This window comes from Squalius cephalus (assembly GCF_949319135.1).
Source record: "Squalius cephalus genome assembly, chromosome: 7".
NCBI classification, from domain to species: domain Eukaryota; kingdom Metazoa; phylum Chordata; class Actinopteri; order Cypriniformes; family Leuciscidae; genus Squalius; species Squalius cephalus.
Genome location: NC_137128.1, coordinates 6,458,364 through 6,478,529, shown reverse-complemented (window position 1 = coordinate 6,478,529; position 20,166 = coordinate 6,458,364). Strand labels below are relative to the sequence as shown.

The following is a 20,166-nucleotide window of genomic DNA, read 5'->3' as shown; positions in this document are numbered from 1 at the left end:
CCACACAATTACATTCACACAGACACATCAGAATGAGACAGCCGATTCATGAACCGTGACATTAACCTCATAAAAAAAAAAAAACCTTTCCCTTTAAAACCTCACTTATCGGGCTTATGCTACTCTGAATAATGCCTGAACTTTGTATCTCGAGCACTTCTTGCGTTGTTTTTGCCTCCTCATGATGACTCGCTTAATTTAGTCCTAATTTGTAAGTCGCTTTGGATAAAAGCGTCTGCTAAATGACTAAATGTAAATGTAAATGATTAAATATCAAGTGTCTGTATAATATGTGCTCTTTTATCAATTTCAGTGCTTGTTTTATTTTATGGATGGCTCAGCTAAACAGGCCAATAAGAAACTATTAACTACTATTATTCCTTTTAAATATACTAATGTCTAATTAAAATGTCTACAAATGTATAAAACTGATCAGAGATCAGGTTAAACCCACAGACACTTGTTCAATCTCAGTAAATCTGCATGATTCATGATTCAGAGATCATCGCCCTCCATTGGAGAACCATTGACATTTCCAAACAGTTATGACGTAACTAAGCATCATTTACTGAAATCATGTGACTTTGGCAGTTTGATACACGCTCCAACCACTGATTCGAAACAAAAGATTCGTAAAGGTTTCGTAGCATCATGAAGCTTGTTTCAGTAGATATCTTTACATACTGATCACAGACTTTTAAAATGCACTTGTTCCAGTACAAGTTACAGTATATGCTGCACCAAAATTAGACATTTTACATTTTGGGAAATACAAACATTGAAATGAAAGCAGTTATAAACATTTCTGATTCTGATGTCACAAAAAACATTTTCCTCCCTCTACACTGAAATAATTATTGACCCATGATCCAACTGTCTGTCTTAACCAAATATTTAAAGCTTGATATCACATTTTAATTGTGTGTTTTTAATTTGCTGTTTAATTTTATTATTTTAAATTGTTGTGGCTCTGTGTGATACTGAGGAAAAAACTGCTCTGACTGAAGTGAGGAAATATGATCATCAGCTAACATTACAACTAAAAGTAAAGTAATATTATAAACAAACTTTAAGTTGGCTTGAGAAAGCCGGACCAGAGAGTTTGAAGAATATTAAAGTAGTTTGAAGTTTAGAGTAGTTTAAAGTCGTTTAAAGATAGATTAGTTAGAAATAATAAATAGTTAGAAATAAAGAAAAAGATTAGTTAGAAAGAAAAAGAAAGATTAGTTAGTAAGATAGAGAAATAATAGATAGGTTAGTTCCAATGAAAGAAAGATTAGTTAGAAAGAAAGAAAGAAAGAAAGAAAGAAAGATAAATTAGTTAAAAAGAAAGAAAGAAAGATTAGTAAGAAAGAAGGATAGATGGATTAGTTAGAAAGAATTAAAGATAGATTGATTACATATACTAGTTAGAAAGAAAGAAAGATAGATTAGATATACTAGTTAGAAAGAAAGATATATAGATTCATTAAAAAAGAAAGATTAGTTAGAAAGAAAGATAGATTCGTTAAAAAAGAAAGAAAAAATAGTTAGAAATAAAGATAGATAGACTAATTAGAAAGAAAGAAATATAGATTAGTTAGAAAGAAAGATAGACTAGTTTGAAAGAAAGAAAGAGATTAGTCAGAAAGAAAGATAGAAAGATAGATTAGTTAGAAAGAAAGAAAGAAAGAAAGAAAGAAGGAAAGAAAGATAGATTAGTTAAAAAGAAAGAAAGATAGATTAGTAAGAAAGAGAGAAAGATAGATTAGTTAGAAAGAAAGAAAGATACAGTGGGGAGAACAAGTATTTGATACACTGCCGATTTTGCCGATTTTCCTACTTACAAAGCATGTAGAGGTCTGTAATTTTTATCATAGGTACACTTCAACTGTGAGAGATGGAATCTAAAACTCCCTTGGTCTGGGGCACCATGCAAGATCTCACCTCGTGGGGCATCAATGATGATGAGGAAGGTGAGGGATCAGCCCAGAACTACATGGCAGGACCTGGTCAATGACCTGAAGAGAGCTGGGACCACAGTCTCAAAGAAAACCATTAGTAACACACTGCGCCATCATGGATTAAAATCCTGCAGGGCACACAAGGTCCCCCTGCTCAAGCCAGCACATGTCCTGGCCCGTCTGAAGTTTGCCAATGACCATCTGGATGATCCACAGGAGAAATGGGAGAAGGTCATGTGGTCTGATGAGACATAAATAGAGCTTTTTGGTCTAAACTCCACTCGCTGTGTATGGAGGAAGAAGGATGAGTACAACCCCAAGAACACCATCCCAACCGAGAAGCATGGAGGTGGAAACATCATTCTTTGGGGATGCTTTTCTGCAAAGGGTACAGGACGACTGCACCGTATTGAGGGGATGATGGATGGCGCCATGTATCGTGAGATTTTGGCCAACAACCTCCTTCCCTCAGTAAGAGCATTGAAGATGGGTCGTGGCTGGGTCTTCCAGCATGACAACGACCCGAAACACACAGCCAGGGCAACTAAAGGGGGTCACACACCGGACGAGAAGCGCAGCGTCGCGTCGCAAAATTCGAACACATTATTCTCTATCAGTGTACACACACTGGCGGCGTCTGTCTGCTGTGCCCAGCTACGGCTCAGGACCTTGTTCAAAATCCTGCCGCACCACAGAGCGCCATTTACATAGTTTTATATTAAATTTACATTTATTTGTCTCAAATCGTCATTAATGTACATACTGACTTTACCCTGTGCTGCAATATACATTTAGATTTTCAGGAGATATTCTCAATTAATTCAGTTAACGGACGCTCTGAGGTAAAGTGTTCAGACTGCAGACTTAGCAACGATTGTATTTAATTGTACAGTACAATCATAACATAGTACAGACATTATCTTAATTCCATGATGTCTTTAAACATCACAATATTGCTGGCCATAAACTGAGAAAGTGCGCGTCCGGTGTGCGATACCTCAAGTTGTCCTAGATGCGACGTGGCACTGCGCTTCTCGTCCGGTGTCCGACCCCCTTAAGGAGTGGCTCCGTAAGAAGCATCTCAAGGTCCTGGAGTGGCCTAGCCAGTCTCCAGACCTGAACCCAATAGAAAATCTTTGGAGGGAGCTGAAAGTCCGTATTGCCCAGCGACAGCCCCGAAACCTGAAGGATCTGGAGAAGGTCTGTATGGAGGAGTGGGCCAAAATCCCTGCTGCAGTGTGTGCAAACCTGGTCAAGAACTACAGGAAACGTATGATCTCTGTAATTGCAAAATAAGGTTTCTGTACCAAATATTAAGTTCTGCTTTTCTGATGTATCAAATACTTATGTCATGCAATAAAATGCAAATTAATTACTTAAAAATCATACAATGTGATTTTCTGGATTTTTGTTTTAGATTCCGCCACTCACAGTTGAAGAGTACCTATGATAAAAATTACAGACTTCTATATGCTTTGTAAGTGGGAAAACCTGCAAAATCAGCAGTGTATCAAATACTTGTTCTCCCCACTGTGTGTTAGTTAGAAATAAATAAAGATAGATAGATAGATAGATAGATAGATAGATAGATAGATAGATAGAGAGAGAGTTAAAAAGAAAGAAATATATATTAGGTAAAAAGAAAGAAAAAAGATAGATTTGTTATACAGAAAGAAAGAAAGAAAGAAAGAAAGATTAGTTAGAAAGAAATAAAGAGATTAGTTAGAAAGATAGATAGATAGATTAGTAAAAAGAAAGAAAGAAATATTAGTTAAAAAGAAAGAAAGAATGATGAGTTAGAAAGAAAGATAGATAGATAGATTAGTTAAAAAAAGAAAGAAAGATAGATTAGTTAGAAAGAAAGAAAGATAGATAAGTTAGAAAGAAAGATAGATTAGTTAGAATGAAAGATAGATTAGTTAAAAAGAAAGATAGATAGATTAGTTCGAAAGAAAGAAAGATAGATTAGTTAGAAATAAAGATAGATAGATTAGTTAGAAAGAAAGACATATATTAGTTAAAAAGAAAGAAATAAAGAAAGAATGAAAGATAAGTTAGAAAGAAAGAAAGATAGATAGATTAGGGCCAGAAAATTTAGTCTCAGAAGAATAATAAGTTTAAATACAATATCAGTTAAAGGTGCTCTAAGCGATGTCACACGTTTTTTAGGCCAAAACATTTTTTGTCACATACAGCAAACATCTCCTCACTATCCGCTAACTGCCTGTCCTTCTGAACACACTGTAAAAAAAAAACGCCATCTCTGTAGACACCACAGGCTCCACAAACAGCAACAAAAACAAACTGGGCTCACCCGCATCACGAAACATAACAAACAGTGTTCCAGTCAATAACCGACAAGAAGAATTTGAGGGTGGGGTTTGGGGGGTTAGTGCGCGTACACATGAAGGGTGTGTGGAGGAGAGAGAAGCATGAAGAGGAAAGTTTGAATTATGGCCGACACACGACCAAAGAGACGACGTTCCGATGAACAAATTGCAAAGAAGAGGGGCGCTAAGTCCCGAATTTACACCAGAAAAACCTTCGAAAGGTGGCGAGAACTCCGCCGGCAGAAGGGATTCCAATCCGACATAGTTGCTCTGTTTTTGCAGAACAGGTAAATCCATTTTTCTTTCTAAATTGACGTTCATGTTCGCCAAACCAACACAAGGATGTAATTAGCTAGTACTATGCAGTCAGTGTTAACTTTGGTGAATACAACATATATGTTTCTAGCAGCTAGCGATCAATCTCTATTGTAAATGATCTCTTACAATCTCTATTGTAAATCTCTATTGTAAATGATCTCTATTGTCAATCTCTATTGTAAAAGCAAATTCACAGTAGGGCGACAATTTGTGTGAATGATTGTTTTCACCCACTGTTTGTTATGAATTTGAATGTTCATTTATAGGCTATTGATAACTTTGGCTAAATTTGTTTACGACACCGCCTTTGTTTATGCTCACTGGAAAAGGCGAAGCTAACGTTATCTTGCTATTATTGAGTCCTTGTATGGGAGCTATAGTTATAACCTCAGGTGGCAAAACGATTTTAAGGTAATGTTTCTCTTTTTCTGCATTCTGTTCTGCAATATATAAAAGCATTTATCTAACTTGGCGACATTACACATTGAATGAAGTATCAGTAAAACTCAACTTTGTTTGTAGTGACTACTTTGATTTTCCTTTATGCCGGAAGGGAGGGGAGGAGGGAGGAGACGGGATGAGGAGGAGGGAGGGTCTAGCTAACCTAGACAACAATTCAAACGTCAACAATAAGTTATGTCTCCCGACATCGCTTAGAGCACCTTTAAGTTGGCTTTCTCAAGCCAACTTAATGAGCAATACTCACGTCAGTGTGTTGAGTTGACAGTGTTTATCCTGCAGTAGAGCAGCGATCTGATTCACGCGTGTGTCTCCTAGTTCATGTCCACTCAGATTCAGCTCTTTCTGGAGAAACGGGTTTTTACCCACAACTCTATTCACATACTGACAGGCTTCCTCTGCAGCAGGACTCAAAAACCTGCAGAAGAGGCAATTCAGTTCTCAACTAAATGTCTGTTGCATTACAAACAAGATTGATACAATAACATTTTTTTTTTCTTTGAACATTTAAATACACAAATAAATATAAATTTAAAAGAAACTAGAGCGACACTCAGTCCTAAAGCAAACTCATAAGAACAGAAACGTCTCTCAGAAGGGCAAATCACTAGATCATGGTTTTCATTATGAATACAGAGTTTGAAATTATGAATACAGAGTTTGAAATTAAGATCTTTCTGGCTTTTAAGCAGGAGAAGTGAGAAACGTCAGCACAGAGAAAACTGGCTTGTGAAGCTGCATGTTTATGAACATCTGGAGACTCATAGACCTGCTATAGAGAGATGCAGTGAATCTGGGCTTGATGGGAAAACAATTGTGTTCAGAAAACTATTTCACTAAAAGGTTATCTAGAATTTTGATGAAAAGTGTGCACAAAAATAAAATTGTGTATTTCAATTATCAAGGTATACTCCAGAATAGCAACCCATATACTGACCCATAATGTCTATTTGTCCTTTAGCTCGTATCACAACTAAACTGTGTTGACGTTTTATCATCATCATGACAGAACCTGCAGCATCTGATCTGATCTTGATCATTTTGATGCAACAAATTGTCATGCTAATTGTATAGCTAAAATAATACAGTAGTTATGAATATTTAGCCTCCATATAACTAATTTAGTCAATTATTTGATCCTGTCTCACCTCAGTGTCTTCAGTTGACAGTCTGGATCCTGTAGTAAATCATTGAGCTTCTTTACTCCTGATTCTCCAGGATCATTTCCTGTGAGATCCAGCTCTATCAGGTGTGAAGGGTTTGATATCAGAGCTGAAGCCAGAGCTTTATAACCTTCTTCTGTCACACTGCAGTTAGAGAGTCTAGAACAGGAATGAAAGCACTCAGCTGATTAATCAGTAAAACCCCGAACAATATAAATCCTTAAACTTGAATTTTATTTTGTTCTTTGTACAAATGCATTTAAACTTAGTAGCAAAAACTGACAACTAAATATGGAGGCAAACAAAAGGCACAGAAATCTTTAATATGTTAGACATCAACATCACTTTTAAGATTACAATTATCTAAAACTGTGTAAGCCCGTTTATCGGTCCAAATGGCCTGAACGGGTGAAGGTCTCTGCGTGTTACTGTCTTTCCGTGTGGCAAAGTAATTTAATTCCATTTAAGCTTTTATCTAACTCTAACATCTAACATTTTATATCATCATGACCTCGAATTTAAGTTAGATTGCCAATTGGTTATTGGTCAATTATATAATAGTTTAGCAATACATTTGATTGTTCTATTGAACTCTTTTTTACCCGTTCATATTAGGAAGCTATGTCGCTCAGAGGTCCTCACGCCTTGTTTAACGTGGGTCTCACGATCACAATCTCGCCAGCTTCGGTCACTAAACAGAGGTAATTGCTATATACCTGAGATCTATGGTATAGCCCCCGTGATTGCATACACTTCAAATTAAAGTAACGTTTACTTCAGTAGTGGTATGGCCACTACTACAGATATAAGTCAACCAACTTTACTTGTCTTATAATAGCTTTGGATTGGCCATGCCGTGGTTTTCCACTTACACTTATCTAAAGTAACATTAAATTAAAACAGAGGTAAGACACAGCCAGATTTAGGTTGGTCAAGCTGCACTTTTGCTGCCCTAAACGGAAATTCACTTCTTGTCTTTGCAAAACACGTACACTTGAATTAGCGCCAAAGTATTAGTCGTCACTAATCTGACGCAAAACTTGCAGTAACATACTAATCTGTTTAATTCAGCTCTCTCAGGTGTGATGGGTTTGATTTCAGAGCTGAAGTCAGGATGAGACTTTGTTTCTCTGTAATACTGCAATAACTCAGACTGAAGACAGAGAAATAACAATAGTTCACATCTATGATGATCATCTTATTGAAGAGCTACAGCAGCATTTAGTTTCCAATAGTCTGTATTGAAACCCAGTCACACTAGTTCTGTGCGCTGGAAGATACTGTTTCTTCTTTTTCATTTTTAACTATTTATTTGACGTCTCTCTTCTTTATTCTCTGTTGAAAAGGCAGATTTCTGCATGTACACAATCAGTACATTGTATCAAATGCTGGAAATTAAACAATTACAATCTAGATAAAAAACACATAATGTGAGCAATAGGAAAAACCCAGAAAGTGCACTGCTATAAACAATGAAACATAAGCCCTGCTGTCTTCAAATTAATAAACTTCAGTCACACTGTAATTGCTGTACAGTATAATGATACTAACTGTAGTTTCTCCAACTTGAATTGTGGGTTCATCAGTAGATCACTGAGGTTTTTCACTCCAGAGTCTCTTAGTTTATTCCAGCTCAGGTTCAGCTCTCTCAGGTGTGATGGGTTTGATTTCAGAGCTGAAGTCAGCATGAGACTCTGTTTCTCTGTAATACTGCATCCACTCAGACTGAAGACAGAAAGAGAAAAGAAAATGAATCAGATCTATGATGATCAACTAACGTGTTTAGCTTCATCCAGCAGACTTTTGCTGACAAATAAACAGCAATATCCAGGTTCGGGTAAGACAGAGAAAGACTACACGTTGTTCATTTAAATATACTACCAACATTGTAACAATACAAAGGTTGTCTTGATCTATTTATATTAGTTTACACATTCATTTCATATCATTTTTAAAGGGTCATGAAACCCATTTTTTGAGATGTGAACAGATATGTACAGGCTGCACATCACTGAAAATAATATAAGCTCTCATAAGTATTACCAATAAGTGGAAATTGGTTATTTTTGTGTTTTTCTGAGCAATGTGGTTCTTCCAGGCTGAAAAGTAAAGTGGAAGCGATGTCACGGTATCTGAGGTGGAAGCGTGCTTTCGGAGCGTGTGATTGGCTGAATGTGAGGTAAAAGCGGGCTTTCGGAGCGTGTGATTGGCTGAATGTGAGGTAAAAGCGTGCTTTCGGACCATGTGATTGGCTGAATGTGAGGTAAAAGCATGATTTCGGAGCGTGTGATTGACTGAATGTGAGGTAGAAACATGCTTTCGGAGCGTTTGATTGGCTGAATGTGAGGTATAGGGCTGAAGCGATTAGTCGACATTGTCGACAAAATATCTTCTTGTCGAGTAGTCGTTTGATCTCACGTGACCTAATGTAAGGGCCTACAATATCGCGATTTGACCGCTATGGCGCTGTAGCGCTACAGTGTAATTCAGCCGTTACACAAATGCTATTGCGGTAGAAGAAAACACAGCGTGAATTATCATATGACGGAGTGCAATCGAATCCGAGCTAGCAAGGTGTGTGAAAGTTTCACAAAACTTCAAACCAAGAATACTGTCGTGTGTAATACATGCAAGGCGGAACTTGCTTTTCACGGGAGCACAACATGCATGTTAAAGCACTTAAAGAGGAAACGTCCCGGCACAAGAGCAGCCGGTGAGAGGTGAATGTTCTCCAGCTGGAGCTAAATAACTAGCAGTAAATCTCTTTATTAGAGAATGGAATACTACTAATAATAGCAATAATATTAACAATAATAATATAATTACAGTAATGTGATGATTTATTTTTGCATAGAATAAAGCTTGATTGAGCTTAGGAGTCAGGGCTGTTTTTATTATTGTAACACTATTATTATTAACTTATTACAGTCTCATCACTTGCCTGTATTTTGTTCCATATTCATGAAGACTTACAAAAGGAGATGTTATTAAGAATATCATGCCAGTTACTTTTTTCATACTGGAAATTAAAAGGTGAATGAGAATGTCTCTGTCAGCTCAATTGTCATGTAAATTTTTATTTATTTTATTCTTATAATAATTGTTTGCAGATTAACTTTGTATGTAATGCAGCTGATTCATTTTTTTTATTTTTTATTTTTCCTATTGAAAGAGAATAGAATATTTAAATAATGCTTAGAGAGCATTTGTGTGTGATTTGAGTTGGACAGAAATCTGAAAACTTAAAGAAAATGACTTGTTGTTTATTTGGCTCAAAGTTAATTAAAACAACCATTTCAAAAGCTGAAGTGATTTTCTTTTTTTATATTATAGTTAGAATATGTGTAACTCAGTGTTTTAACTAATTGAAAAAGCTGAATAATCGTTCCAAACTCACTGATTAGTCGGCGAAATAATCGATGATTACTCGATTAATCGTTCTAATAATCGTTAGATTAATCGATTATCAAAATAATCGTTTGTTGCAGCCCTAGTGAGGTAAAAGCATGATTTCGGAGCGTGTGATTGGCTGAATGTGAGGTAGAAGCATGCTTTCGGAGCGTGAGATTGGCTGAATGTGAGGTAGAAGCGTGCTTTCGGAGCGTGTGATTGGCTGCCGGGGCTGGAGAGAACGATTCTGTACGTCAGCCGGTTCTGAACGACTCTCTGTATTTATTCATGAGAAAGAGCTTGTTCAATCCAATCACTGCGCTGTATTATGCATGAGATCATCGCATCACAGTGGATAATTCAAACAACATATGGAGCATGAGAGGGGTTTCTGCCGTGATGAGTTTGAGTTTAACAACACTCGCAACGCGGATCATATAGTTAATATATGGACCAGAGCAAGCACTTTTCAAGTTTTATGGACATATTTCATATACTCTAGAGCTCTAAACATGAACATGCACCGCTCTTCTTCAAATTAAATATATGTGCAAATAAAGACACTGTTACAGCCGTACATCTGATCATGAATGCTATGATACAATGGATTATTCTGATAAACAGAACACAATGATGTAGACGACAATTAAAAGAATAATGGAAAAAAAAGTAACTATGTCTTTATTATTTCTGTGTTAACTGACGTGTGTCGTGTCGATATCCAATTTTTTTGTCCTTCAAACACCTTAAATTGCACATGTGTAGATCAGGAAAATCAAAAATTTCCCCCGAACCCCCCTAGCAACATCAATTGTGGGACCTCAGTTTTTATAAAATCATGCATACAGCACTGCCTTCATGTTACCATTGTATTCTGTCTGGCTTTGTTCCATGTAACTGCAGTTGGTGACGTTCATGTTTCTCAGTCAAGTCTTTGTTTTTTTAGTTTTGTTCACGTTTATTTGAATAAAGCTGCACTTGCGTTCAGTAGTGATGGGAGAAACAATCAATTAAACCAATTTCTTCGCAAAACGATTCACTGTTTTGAAGCGTTAGTCTAAGCGTACAAGCGTGTAGTTTCAAAACACCTTCTACAAACCCATTACAATTGTTTTATTGAAAGTAAAATCTATCAAATGCAATTAACTAATAATCTAATATGATTAAATATTTTCAGTGCTTGTTTTGTTTATTTTATGGATGGCTCAGCTAAACAGGCCAATAAGAAACCATTAACTACTATTTTTCCTTTTAATTATACTAATGTCTAATTAAAACGGCAAAAAATTTATAAAACTGATCAGAGATAAAGTTAAAACCACAGACACTTGTTCAATCGCAGTAAATCTGCATGATTCATGGGTTCACAGAGATCATCGCCCCCTAGTGGAGAACCATTGACATTTCCAAACCTTTTCAAACAGCTATGACGTAACTAAGCCTCGTTTACTGAAATCATGTGACTTTGGAAGTTTGATACACACTCCGAACCACTGATTCGAAACAAAAGATTCGTAAAGATTTCGTAGCTTCATGAAGCGTGTTTCGAAAGCTCCCACCACTAGCAATTAGACATTTTACATTTTGGGAAATACAAACACTGAGTTGAAAGCTGTTATGAAGATTTTTGACTCTGATGTCACAAAAAACATTGTTCTGTCTCTACAGTAACTGAACTGAATAATTATTGACCCATGATCCAACTGTCTCTCTTAACCATATATTTAAAGCTTGATATCACGTTTTAATTGTGTGTTTTTTAATTTGATGTTTCATTTTATTACTTTTAATTGTTGTGGCTCTGTGTGACGCTGAGGAAAAAACTGCTCTGACTCAAACAAGTGAGGAAATATTATCATCAGCTAACATTACAACTAAAAGTAAAGTAATATTATAAATAAATGAGCAATACTCACGTCAGTGTGTTGAGTTGACAGTGTTTATCCTGCAGTAGAGCTGCGATCTGATTCACTCGTGTGTCTCCTAGTTCATGTTTACTCAGATTCAGCTCTTTCTGAAGTAACGGGTTTTTACCCACAACTCTATTCACATACTGACAGGCTTCCTCTGCAGCAGGACTCAAAAACCTGCAGAAGAGTCAATTCAGTTTTCAACTAAATGTCTGTTGCATTACAAAAAAAGATTGATATGATATATATATATATTTTTTTTTTAACATTTAAATACTCAAATAAATAATTAGATAAATTAAATGTAAAAGAAACTAGAGCGACACTCAGTCCTAAAGCAAACTCATAAGAACAGAAAAGTCTCGCAGAGCAGAAGGGCAACAGCTCACTAGATCATGGTTTTCAGTATGAATACAGAGTGTGAAATGAAGATCTTTCTGGCTTTTAAGCAGGAGAAGTGAGAAACGTCAGCACAGAGAAAACTGGCTTGTGAAACTGCATGTTTGTGAACATCTGGAGACTCATAGACCTGCTGTAGAGAGATGCAGGGAATCTGGGCTTGATGGAAAACAATTCTGTTCAGAAAACTATTTCACTAAAAGGTTATCTACAATTTTTATGAGAAGTTTGCACAAAAATAAAATTGTGTTATGCATTTTAATTATCAAGGTATACTCCAGAATATCAGCACAAATACTGACCTATAATGTCTATTTGACCTTTAGCTCGTATCACAACTAAACTGTGTTGACGGTTATCATCATCATGACAGAACCTGCAGCATCTGATCTGATCTTGATCATTTTGATGCAACAAATTATCAAGCTAATTGTATAGCTAAAATAATACAGTAGTTATGAATATTTAGCCTCCATACAGCTAATTTAGTTAATTATTTGACCCCATCTCACCTCAGTGTCTTCAGTTGACAGTCTGGATCCTGCAGTAAATCATTGACCTTCTTCACTCCTGATTGTCCAGGATCATTTCCTGTGAGATCCAGCTCCATCAGGTGTGAAGGGTTTGATCTCAGAGCTGAAGCCAGAGCTTTATAACCTTCCTCTGTCACACTACAGTTGGAGAGTCTAGAACAGGAATGAAAGCATTCAGCTGATTAATCAGTAAACCTGAACAATATAAATCCTTAAACTTGAATTTTATTTTGTTCTTTGTACAAATGCATTGAAAGTTAGTTGCAAAAACTGACAACTTAATATGGAGGCAAACAAAAGACACAGAAATCTTTAATATGTTAGACATCAACATCACTTTCAAGATTACAATTATCTAAAACTGTGTAATCCCGTTTATCGATCTAAATGGAACGGGTGAAGGTCTCTGCGTGTTACTGTCTTTCCGCGTGGCAAAGTAATTTAATTCCATTTAAAATTTTATATCTGACTCCATTTGATCACGACCTCGAATTTAAGTTAGATTGCCAACTGGTTATTGGCCAAATTTATAAGAGGTTTAGCAATACATTTTATTGTTCTATTTAACTCTTTACTTATATTTTACCCGCTCATATTAGGAAGCTATGTCGCTCAGAGGTCCTCACGCCTTGTTTAACGCCTTGCTTGCTTTTTTCTTACCAGTGCAAAGTCAAAATACTCTGTTGATTTTGATCTTACATATAAGTGTTATACATCACTCAAAACTGTTAAATGTCTTATTTTATTTGTGTACACATAATAAAAACAAAATGTGTTTTTCATAAAATAAACATGATGCACGTTCTGCTATCTCTCTCAATGTGAAACTCATTCTGAGACGCGACAGAAAATGACCTGTAACTCAGCAAATGTTTGTCACACAGACTTGAGACGTATGTCCTTACAAAGCGAGGAGTCTCTGTTTTTAAATGATGTAAATTATATCAAAAACAAATATTCTCTGTTTAAGTAATCTGTATGAAAGCAACGACATTTACAGTTTCTCAAACGGGTCCTCATTAACTCTAATGTGACCACACCCATACGCAAGCCATTGACATTCAAATAGTCCATGTGTCAGAACGCAGACCTGTAAACGCCCCATCACCTCATAACAAAGAATCAGAGACTTCAGTAACATACTCCTCTGCTTTTCATTCAGTTTGGAAGACTGTGTTTGTGCTGTTTCACTTGGATTGACTTACCTGCGATTTGAAGATGAGAAGATTTTTAAGGTAAGACATGTTAAACTGGTGCTAGTCTCATATGTACATTATGAAATGAGATTGGAGTAAAAACACGAAGCCTAATGTCGTACATGTATATGTATCTATATACAGGGCCTGAAGTTAACTTTTTTGACCACCAGCCACTGTGGCAGGTGGATTTAAAAATCCACCCGCCACAGTGACTTTTTACCAGCCAGTTTTTTTTTTTTTTTTTGGCCTCATAAAAGGTGAAAAAAAGGAATTGCACAAACATTTGTTCTTTAACTTGTAAGAATACACATTTAAGTACTGTCAAGTTATTAACGAGATCCATACAAGTAATAATAACTCTTAGAATACAGATATAGACCTAGTGCAGCTCGTAAACAAATCACACGCGGCTGTGTTGATGGCTGGGCAGCTGTTAGTTACAGCGTTCAGGAACCGTTAAGCAGAACTAAATTAATATTGTTATTACTGGTAAAGTTACCGGGTAGGCTACCGGACATTTTCTCACCGGTTCCCAACTCTCAACATCTGTGCAACTGTCATTGTACTGTAGCCTATGTCAGCGTTGCATTATCTCATCTCATCTCACCAACAGTTTAATCCTTAACTCACACATTCAAACGTAGACAGAGAAGGGCCTCATCTTTCTCTCCGATCACATATACGTTCCGAAACACTCAAACTGCGCTGCTTTCACAGATGCTTTCTTTACTCCAGTAATGTGCCGCCACATTTTTTAGCTAAAATCCAACGAAATGGCTGACTTCGTTTAAATGTCAAAGAACAACAGTTGCAAAACAAACAAACAAACAAAAAAAAACCCTCACAAAGACCCGGCCCCTTTAGTTACTGTTGCTATGTCCGACAAGCTACACCGCGCTCACGCCAAACCATGATCTCACGCTGCGCGCAATGAAAAACACATCGCGCAGCAGAGAGGACACTGACAACACGCTGAAAGACAAGACAGTCCTGGTTACTTTTGATATTAAACAAAGTCTCAACGTTAAAATTTGGTCATTTTTAAAGAAATTTAGACAATACCGTTTTGTGGCTCTGTAATGTGTCTTGACAGATCGCTGTGGTGCCTCAGTTAAAGCTGCTCGTGAACCGATCATCTCTTCCTTCTAGTTAATTTATAGCATCAAATAAACATAAATGAACATAAGAAGGAATGTAGTTTTAACTGCGGAAAGATGTCAGTAGGCCTACTCAGTACACTCCGTTTTTTCAAGTTCAAATCCTCCAACGTTGAACTCTCCTGACTGCTTTGTCGGACAAAAAAGGCGGATTCGGCGGATTATGATTGGCCAGATCGCCTGTCAATCAAACTCCCCGCGAAGGGTCGATTCTTTCTCAGTGGCTACCTGCCAATGTGGCAGGTAGATTGACAGTGTTACCCGCCAATTGCAGAATTCACCCGCATTTGGCGTGTGGTCGGGTGTTAATTTCAGGCCCTGTCTATATATAGACAGAAACATGTTGAAATGTGAACTAGACTGGTAGGCAACCTTTCAATGCTGAATTTATATACATGTACGACACAAGGATGTTTTTGTTCGATAATAAAACACAGCATGATAAAAGTAGGCTAGTATGAGTGTTTACTCTAATATGGTGAATATTATAATGTTTAGACCCGTGTTTACTGTTAAATACTGTGTTTGTGGATATCTGCTCAAACGTAGATATGTATAATGTGGTAATAATAATGTTTAATAGTTTGGAGCGGCTCAATCACTTCAGTAAATGTTCTCTGCACGCGCTGTGAGTTTGAGTCACTCGCGCTGTGCGTTTGAACAGCAAAACGCGCCAAACATTAGGCTTCATGTTTTTACTCCAATCCCATTTCATAACGTCATAACGAATGGAAATATTTGAAGTAACATATGATAATCAATATATTTTTCTCTAGTGTAGAGTTACTGAAGTGTTCCTTTTTAACGATTTATTGGCCGGCTATTGTTATTATTATTTTATGCAGCACTGCATGTAGCCTATATGCCTACAAGGCACAACAAACCTGGTGTTCATTATTTATTTATATATACATATATACTGTATATATATATATGTGTGCAGGGTTTTTCCTACATTGAAAATTTTTTGGCGGCCGCCAAAACGATTTTTTGTCCCGCCAAAGCCTTATTTGATCTGTAATTGCGTTTTGTGAGTGAAGCAGGCTACTGACGGAGTGACGGAGAGAACGATCACAGCGCCCCACCCCCACGCAGGCACTCTCCATCTTCAGTTCTGTCTTTGCTCTCTCCCTCGCATCAAAATCATCTGATCAGGTCGGAAGACCGAATCCATGTTTCACGTGGTGCATTCAGAGAATATTTTTGCTGAATTAGCGCTGGGTGTGAATTGCAGTAAAAAAAAAGTTGCCTTATCTTCTCTTACAACTTGTGACAAGCATTCCGCACATGCAGCTGACATAACTTTAAATAAAAAAATCAATAATAATAAAAAAAAAAAATCTATCCAGTTTGAAGTGGTTTTTTTTGTGTGTGTGTGTTGATAAATCTTTCGTGATGTCCTAACAGCCAGGATTCCCACACAACACGTCCGCTAAAGTCCGATTCGCGACCTAATGACTCCTTTGAGCCGATTCATTATAATGAATAGTTAAAGCAATTGGTCTGCCCGTCAGTGTCTGAATCGGTGTATAACAAATCATTACTGAGAAGAACATACACATCTGAAATATGGGTGGGAGAAAAAATCGATTCTTAGATGCATCGCGATGCGGACGTGGACGATTCTGAATCGATTCACAAATGTCAAAAAATCAAATCTCTAAAAAAATGTAATATTGACGGAACGCAAAAGGCGGAACTCTAGCGGACGTGCAGTGCGCGTGCAGTCTGTGGCGCGCACTTAACAGACGCATGATGGCTGAGCTACAAATTCGAACGGCACCCTCTTCGTTAAAGCTACACTGTGTAACTTTTTTAGTTGATTCTTAGCAAAAAACACTTAGTTCTTTCAAAAATATATGTGCTCATTAATGTATATTTACTTCTTTCAAGTAATAAAGTATTCTCTTAAGTTTATAATCTGCCATTGAAAGTACATACGGGTGAGGGGTTCGTATGCCGGTCGCCATGTTGCCCCTCCATCTTGAAACTACATTAGCCAAAGAGGGACATGCCTGTAAATTCAAGCTTCGCCTTTTGCGTTTTTCACTCAGTGACACCTGACGAATGCGAGGGGGAGATTACTCGCGAGCTCGCGAGTGCCGGCAGATTTGAAAGATAGTGTGGTGTGTGTGTGTGCGCGTGTACTCACATTTGAAAGAGAGAATTAAAACGTCAACGCGACAGACAAATCAGCAAGACCATAGTCAATATTGGAGTAACTTTTCCCAGATGGAAAGAGGCGAGCTCATGAGGAGAACATATTTTAAAACGGACGCCGAGGTTGCCTGTTTTCTTCTCGACAGGAAATTCAGCCTGTTGTAATTCATTTGTGTAAATTCGAAGTTTTATAGTTGCTTGTCTAACCATAGCATGGTTGTGCATAACGCCAGAACGACCTCTAGTATAACTTCATCCTCGCGTCAATGGTGAAAAAGTATTGTTTACCTTGTAACATAAATCTGTGCTGCGACAGATCACAGGTAATGAATAGTTTTAAAGGTGCAATTTTTTAAGCTATATAAAAAAAGGACACTGTAAATTTTAGTTAGTTTTAATTGCTTTTACTTTGTACACATTGTAACATTAGCCTAATCTGATTATGCTGGGATAGCCGATTCCAAGGGTGACGTTTACCTCCAGACATCTGTCCTGTAGTTTTATTCATTTTAGACATATTGTTTATTATTGTCATGGACGAAGTCGATAACTGGAAGCCATGTTAATCTTGGAATAATACGGCCACCGTAGGAGTTAAAACGCTCTCGGAATTGAGAGGAACAGAAACTAATTTTCACTGGGTAGTCATATACAATTTCACCGCTAGATGGGGGTAAAAATCACACAGTGTAGCTTTAAAAGCAAGCGTATGGAAAATTGGCAATTTCATTGTTACCGATTTAGTATTTTTTTGTATGAAAGCTGCTTTCAGTAGCCTATTTAGTTTTCACATCAATATACTGTAAACCGATCTGTTATACGTACGTTGTACTGCCCTGCAACATGTGCAATGCCAGTCACAAAAAGTTACATTTTGACTGTGCTCTCTGCAGATGTTCATTCACTTTTTTTGTATAAGCTGTTTTTGATTGTGGTATACAGCAAACATTTCAAGTCACAACTCTTTATTATTTAGTTGTGAATAAGAGAGGCTTAGTACGTTACTAATTATTCAGAATATGCGTAAGTCCACAAGCATTATATGAGAGCTGCTGGCACATAATTCTATATTTTTGAACAAAAACTGTTTGTGAATTTGCTACAGCAAAATGTTTTTTGTCTGAAGGATTATATTGCTCATTGGAAATAACAAGAGGATGTTGGTTAGAAGTATATTATTAAATGCTAGAGATTCAGAATATGCTGAAGTTTGTATTAATTTACTACAAGTACGCTGCTAGTACAGGCACACATTTATTTTCCTGTTGGTTCTTTGCAATGTTCAAATCACTTCCATTTGTTTTATTAATACAATTAATATAGGAAGATGGAAGTAAGTTCATTATGGGTCATCATAAATACTTTGCTTTAAAAGTACCAAGTAAGTAAAAAAAAAAAATAATCGTTAATAATCGATAATCGTTACCCTCTGAATCGTAATCGAATCGAATCGTGAGGTGCCTAGAGATTCCCACCCCTAATCTGAAATGAGAAAGTAAGTGTGCTTATCTCATTTAGCAAGAGTGTTTAGTAAAATTTTGCCTTAATAATCCACAGTATGTACAGGCCTATGACAATGTGTAGTAAATTACCTAAAAAAAAAAAAAAAAAATCACAAACTGTTTCTTTGTATTTATTTTAAATTTAACATTTATTGTCAATATTGGGCTTGCGGATCATGTGGGTACTAGGGTACTCTTTGCTGTGTGTGGATGACCATGTCGGTCAGCCACCACCGAGGACCAATTTTGACCCAGGAAAAACCCTGTGTGTGTGTGTGTGTGTGTGTGTGTGTATTTTGTGTGTATTTTGTACATTTTAAAAAGCAATTTTAACCAGAAAAATCTAAATTTTATTACCAAAATCGTGCAGCCCTATAGTTTCTTTTGAAATCAGCATGTTCATAGCGGGTTTAAAAAAAAAAAATTTATTTAAATTTTTTTTATACAGGGACCAGATGCCCCACTGATGAGTCCTGTTGACTTCAACAATTACATGAGTCTCTGTACATGAACATGATAAAGTGAAAAATCAAACAACTTGGAAATGACAGGTATGTACTATGTTTCAGGAATGGCACAAAGGTGTGTGACTGTTCAAGTCTCTGTCTTTAGATCAGTGTGTTCAATTCTGTATCTTTGGATAATGTTGTGTTGTAACTAAATCCAAAGAATTAAAAAGCAATTCTTTTTTAAATCTCATCTCATTCTTTGTGCAAGGTTCCTCATAATGAAAGGGCCTGATAGCACCTGATAGGGCCATTATGGGAGGGTCTTTGTCTTTCTCAGGTGTGAAACACATCAATATTCATGATGATTCATGCCCTCCTCGCATAAAGCTTTATATTGCTTATATTATAAGCCAATATATTGCTTTATCTGAATGAGTAGGCAAGAGGATTTTCACATAGTTTTGGAGCAAATATTCTAGGCTACGTGATACAATTTTCAAAAGTCTTGTGAAGAAATAATCAGTATGGGTTTCATGACCTTATTTCAGTGACATTTTTTTTTTCACAAACCACAGATAAATGTCATTATCTCAAACTACAAATTTTTACTTACATGCTGCTGATATATCATTGTAGCAGAGTTTGTGCTGAATACAGTGTAATCAGACTTTAGCCATGAAAATGTCACAAGTAACAGAAATAAGCACAAATGTCAGAGCATGTCAGAACACCTCCAGGGCCCAGAAAACACCTAAGACCCCAGAGGGTTAACGTGGGTCTCACGATCACAATCTCGCCAGCTTTGGTCACTAAACAGAGGTAATTGCTATATACCTGAGTTTGGTCGAATTCACACTTACACAATCAAAGATACTTTGGTATAACCCCTGTGATTGCATACACTTGAAATTAAAGTAACGATTACTTCAGCAGAGGTATGGCCACTACTACAGATATAAGTCAACCAACTTTAGAGAGGCGGTATTAACATTAAGTGACATGGCATCTGACACACAGAAGCCAATGGCACATGTCACTATGCGTATTGGCACATCCGGTCTTCATTGGCATGTGCCACTGACATTATTATACATCGCGACACACTGACACTGACATGACACCTGACTGACACCGAGTCGCGGAACATGTCACGGAACACTGTTGCGACACCTCCAGTAGTGACTGACAGATTATTCGAACACCTATAGCCTACTGACGTAATTGTGGCACAAAATCCTAAATAAATAGCCTAAT

The 20,166-nt window shown here is 36.9% G+C and overlaps 3 protein-coding genes across 3 annotated transcripts in view; all 3 read right to left on the bottom strand.

Moving 5' to 3' along the window:
- Positions 1-20,166, bottom strand: part of LOC307161655 (NACHT, LRR and PYD domains-containing protein 12-like) — a 222,789-nt gene that overhangs the window by 20,557 nt on the left and 182,066 nt on the right. The window lies entirely within an intron of this gene.
- Positions 1-20,166, bottom strand: part of LOC307161663 (NLR family CARD domain-containing protein 3-like) — a 339,467-nt gene that overhangs the window by 259,171 nt on the left and 60,130 nt on the right. Inside the window, exon 9 of the mRNA XM_079876534.1 lies at positions 6,344-6,372. Within this exon, the coding sequence (XP_079732660.1) occupies positions 6,344-6,372 (29 nt within the window). The remainder of the gene's footprint in view (positions 1-6,343; positions 6,373-20,166) is intronic.
- Positions 7,617-14,205, bottom strand: LOC307161265 (ribonuclease inhibitor-like; the record flags this gene model as incomplete). The annotated part of the gene is made up of 5 exons (XM_079875888.1): positions 7,617-7,623; positions 7,765-7,938; positions 11,520-11,690; positions 12,425-12,598; positions 14,171-14,205. The coding sequence occupies 5 exons, from the start codon at positions 14,203-14,205 to the stop codon at positions 7,617-7,619; spliced, it is 561 nt and encodes a 186-aa protein (XP_079732014.1).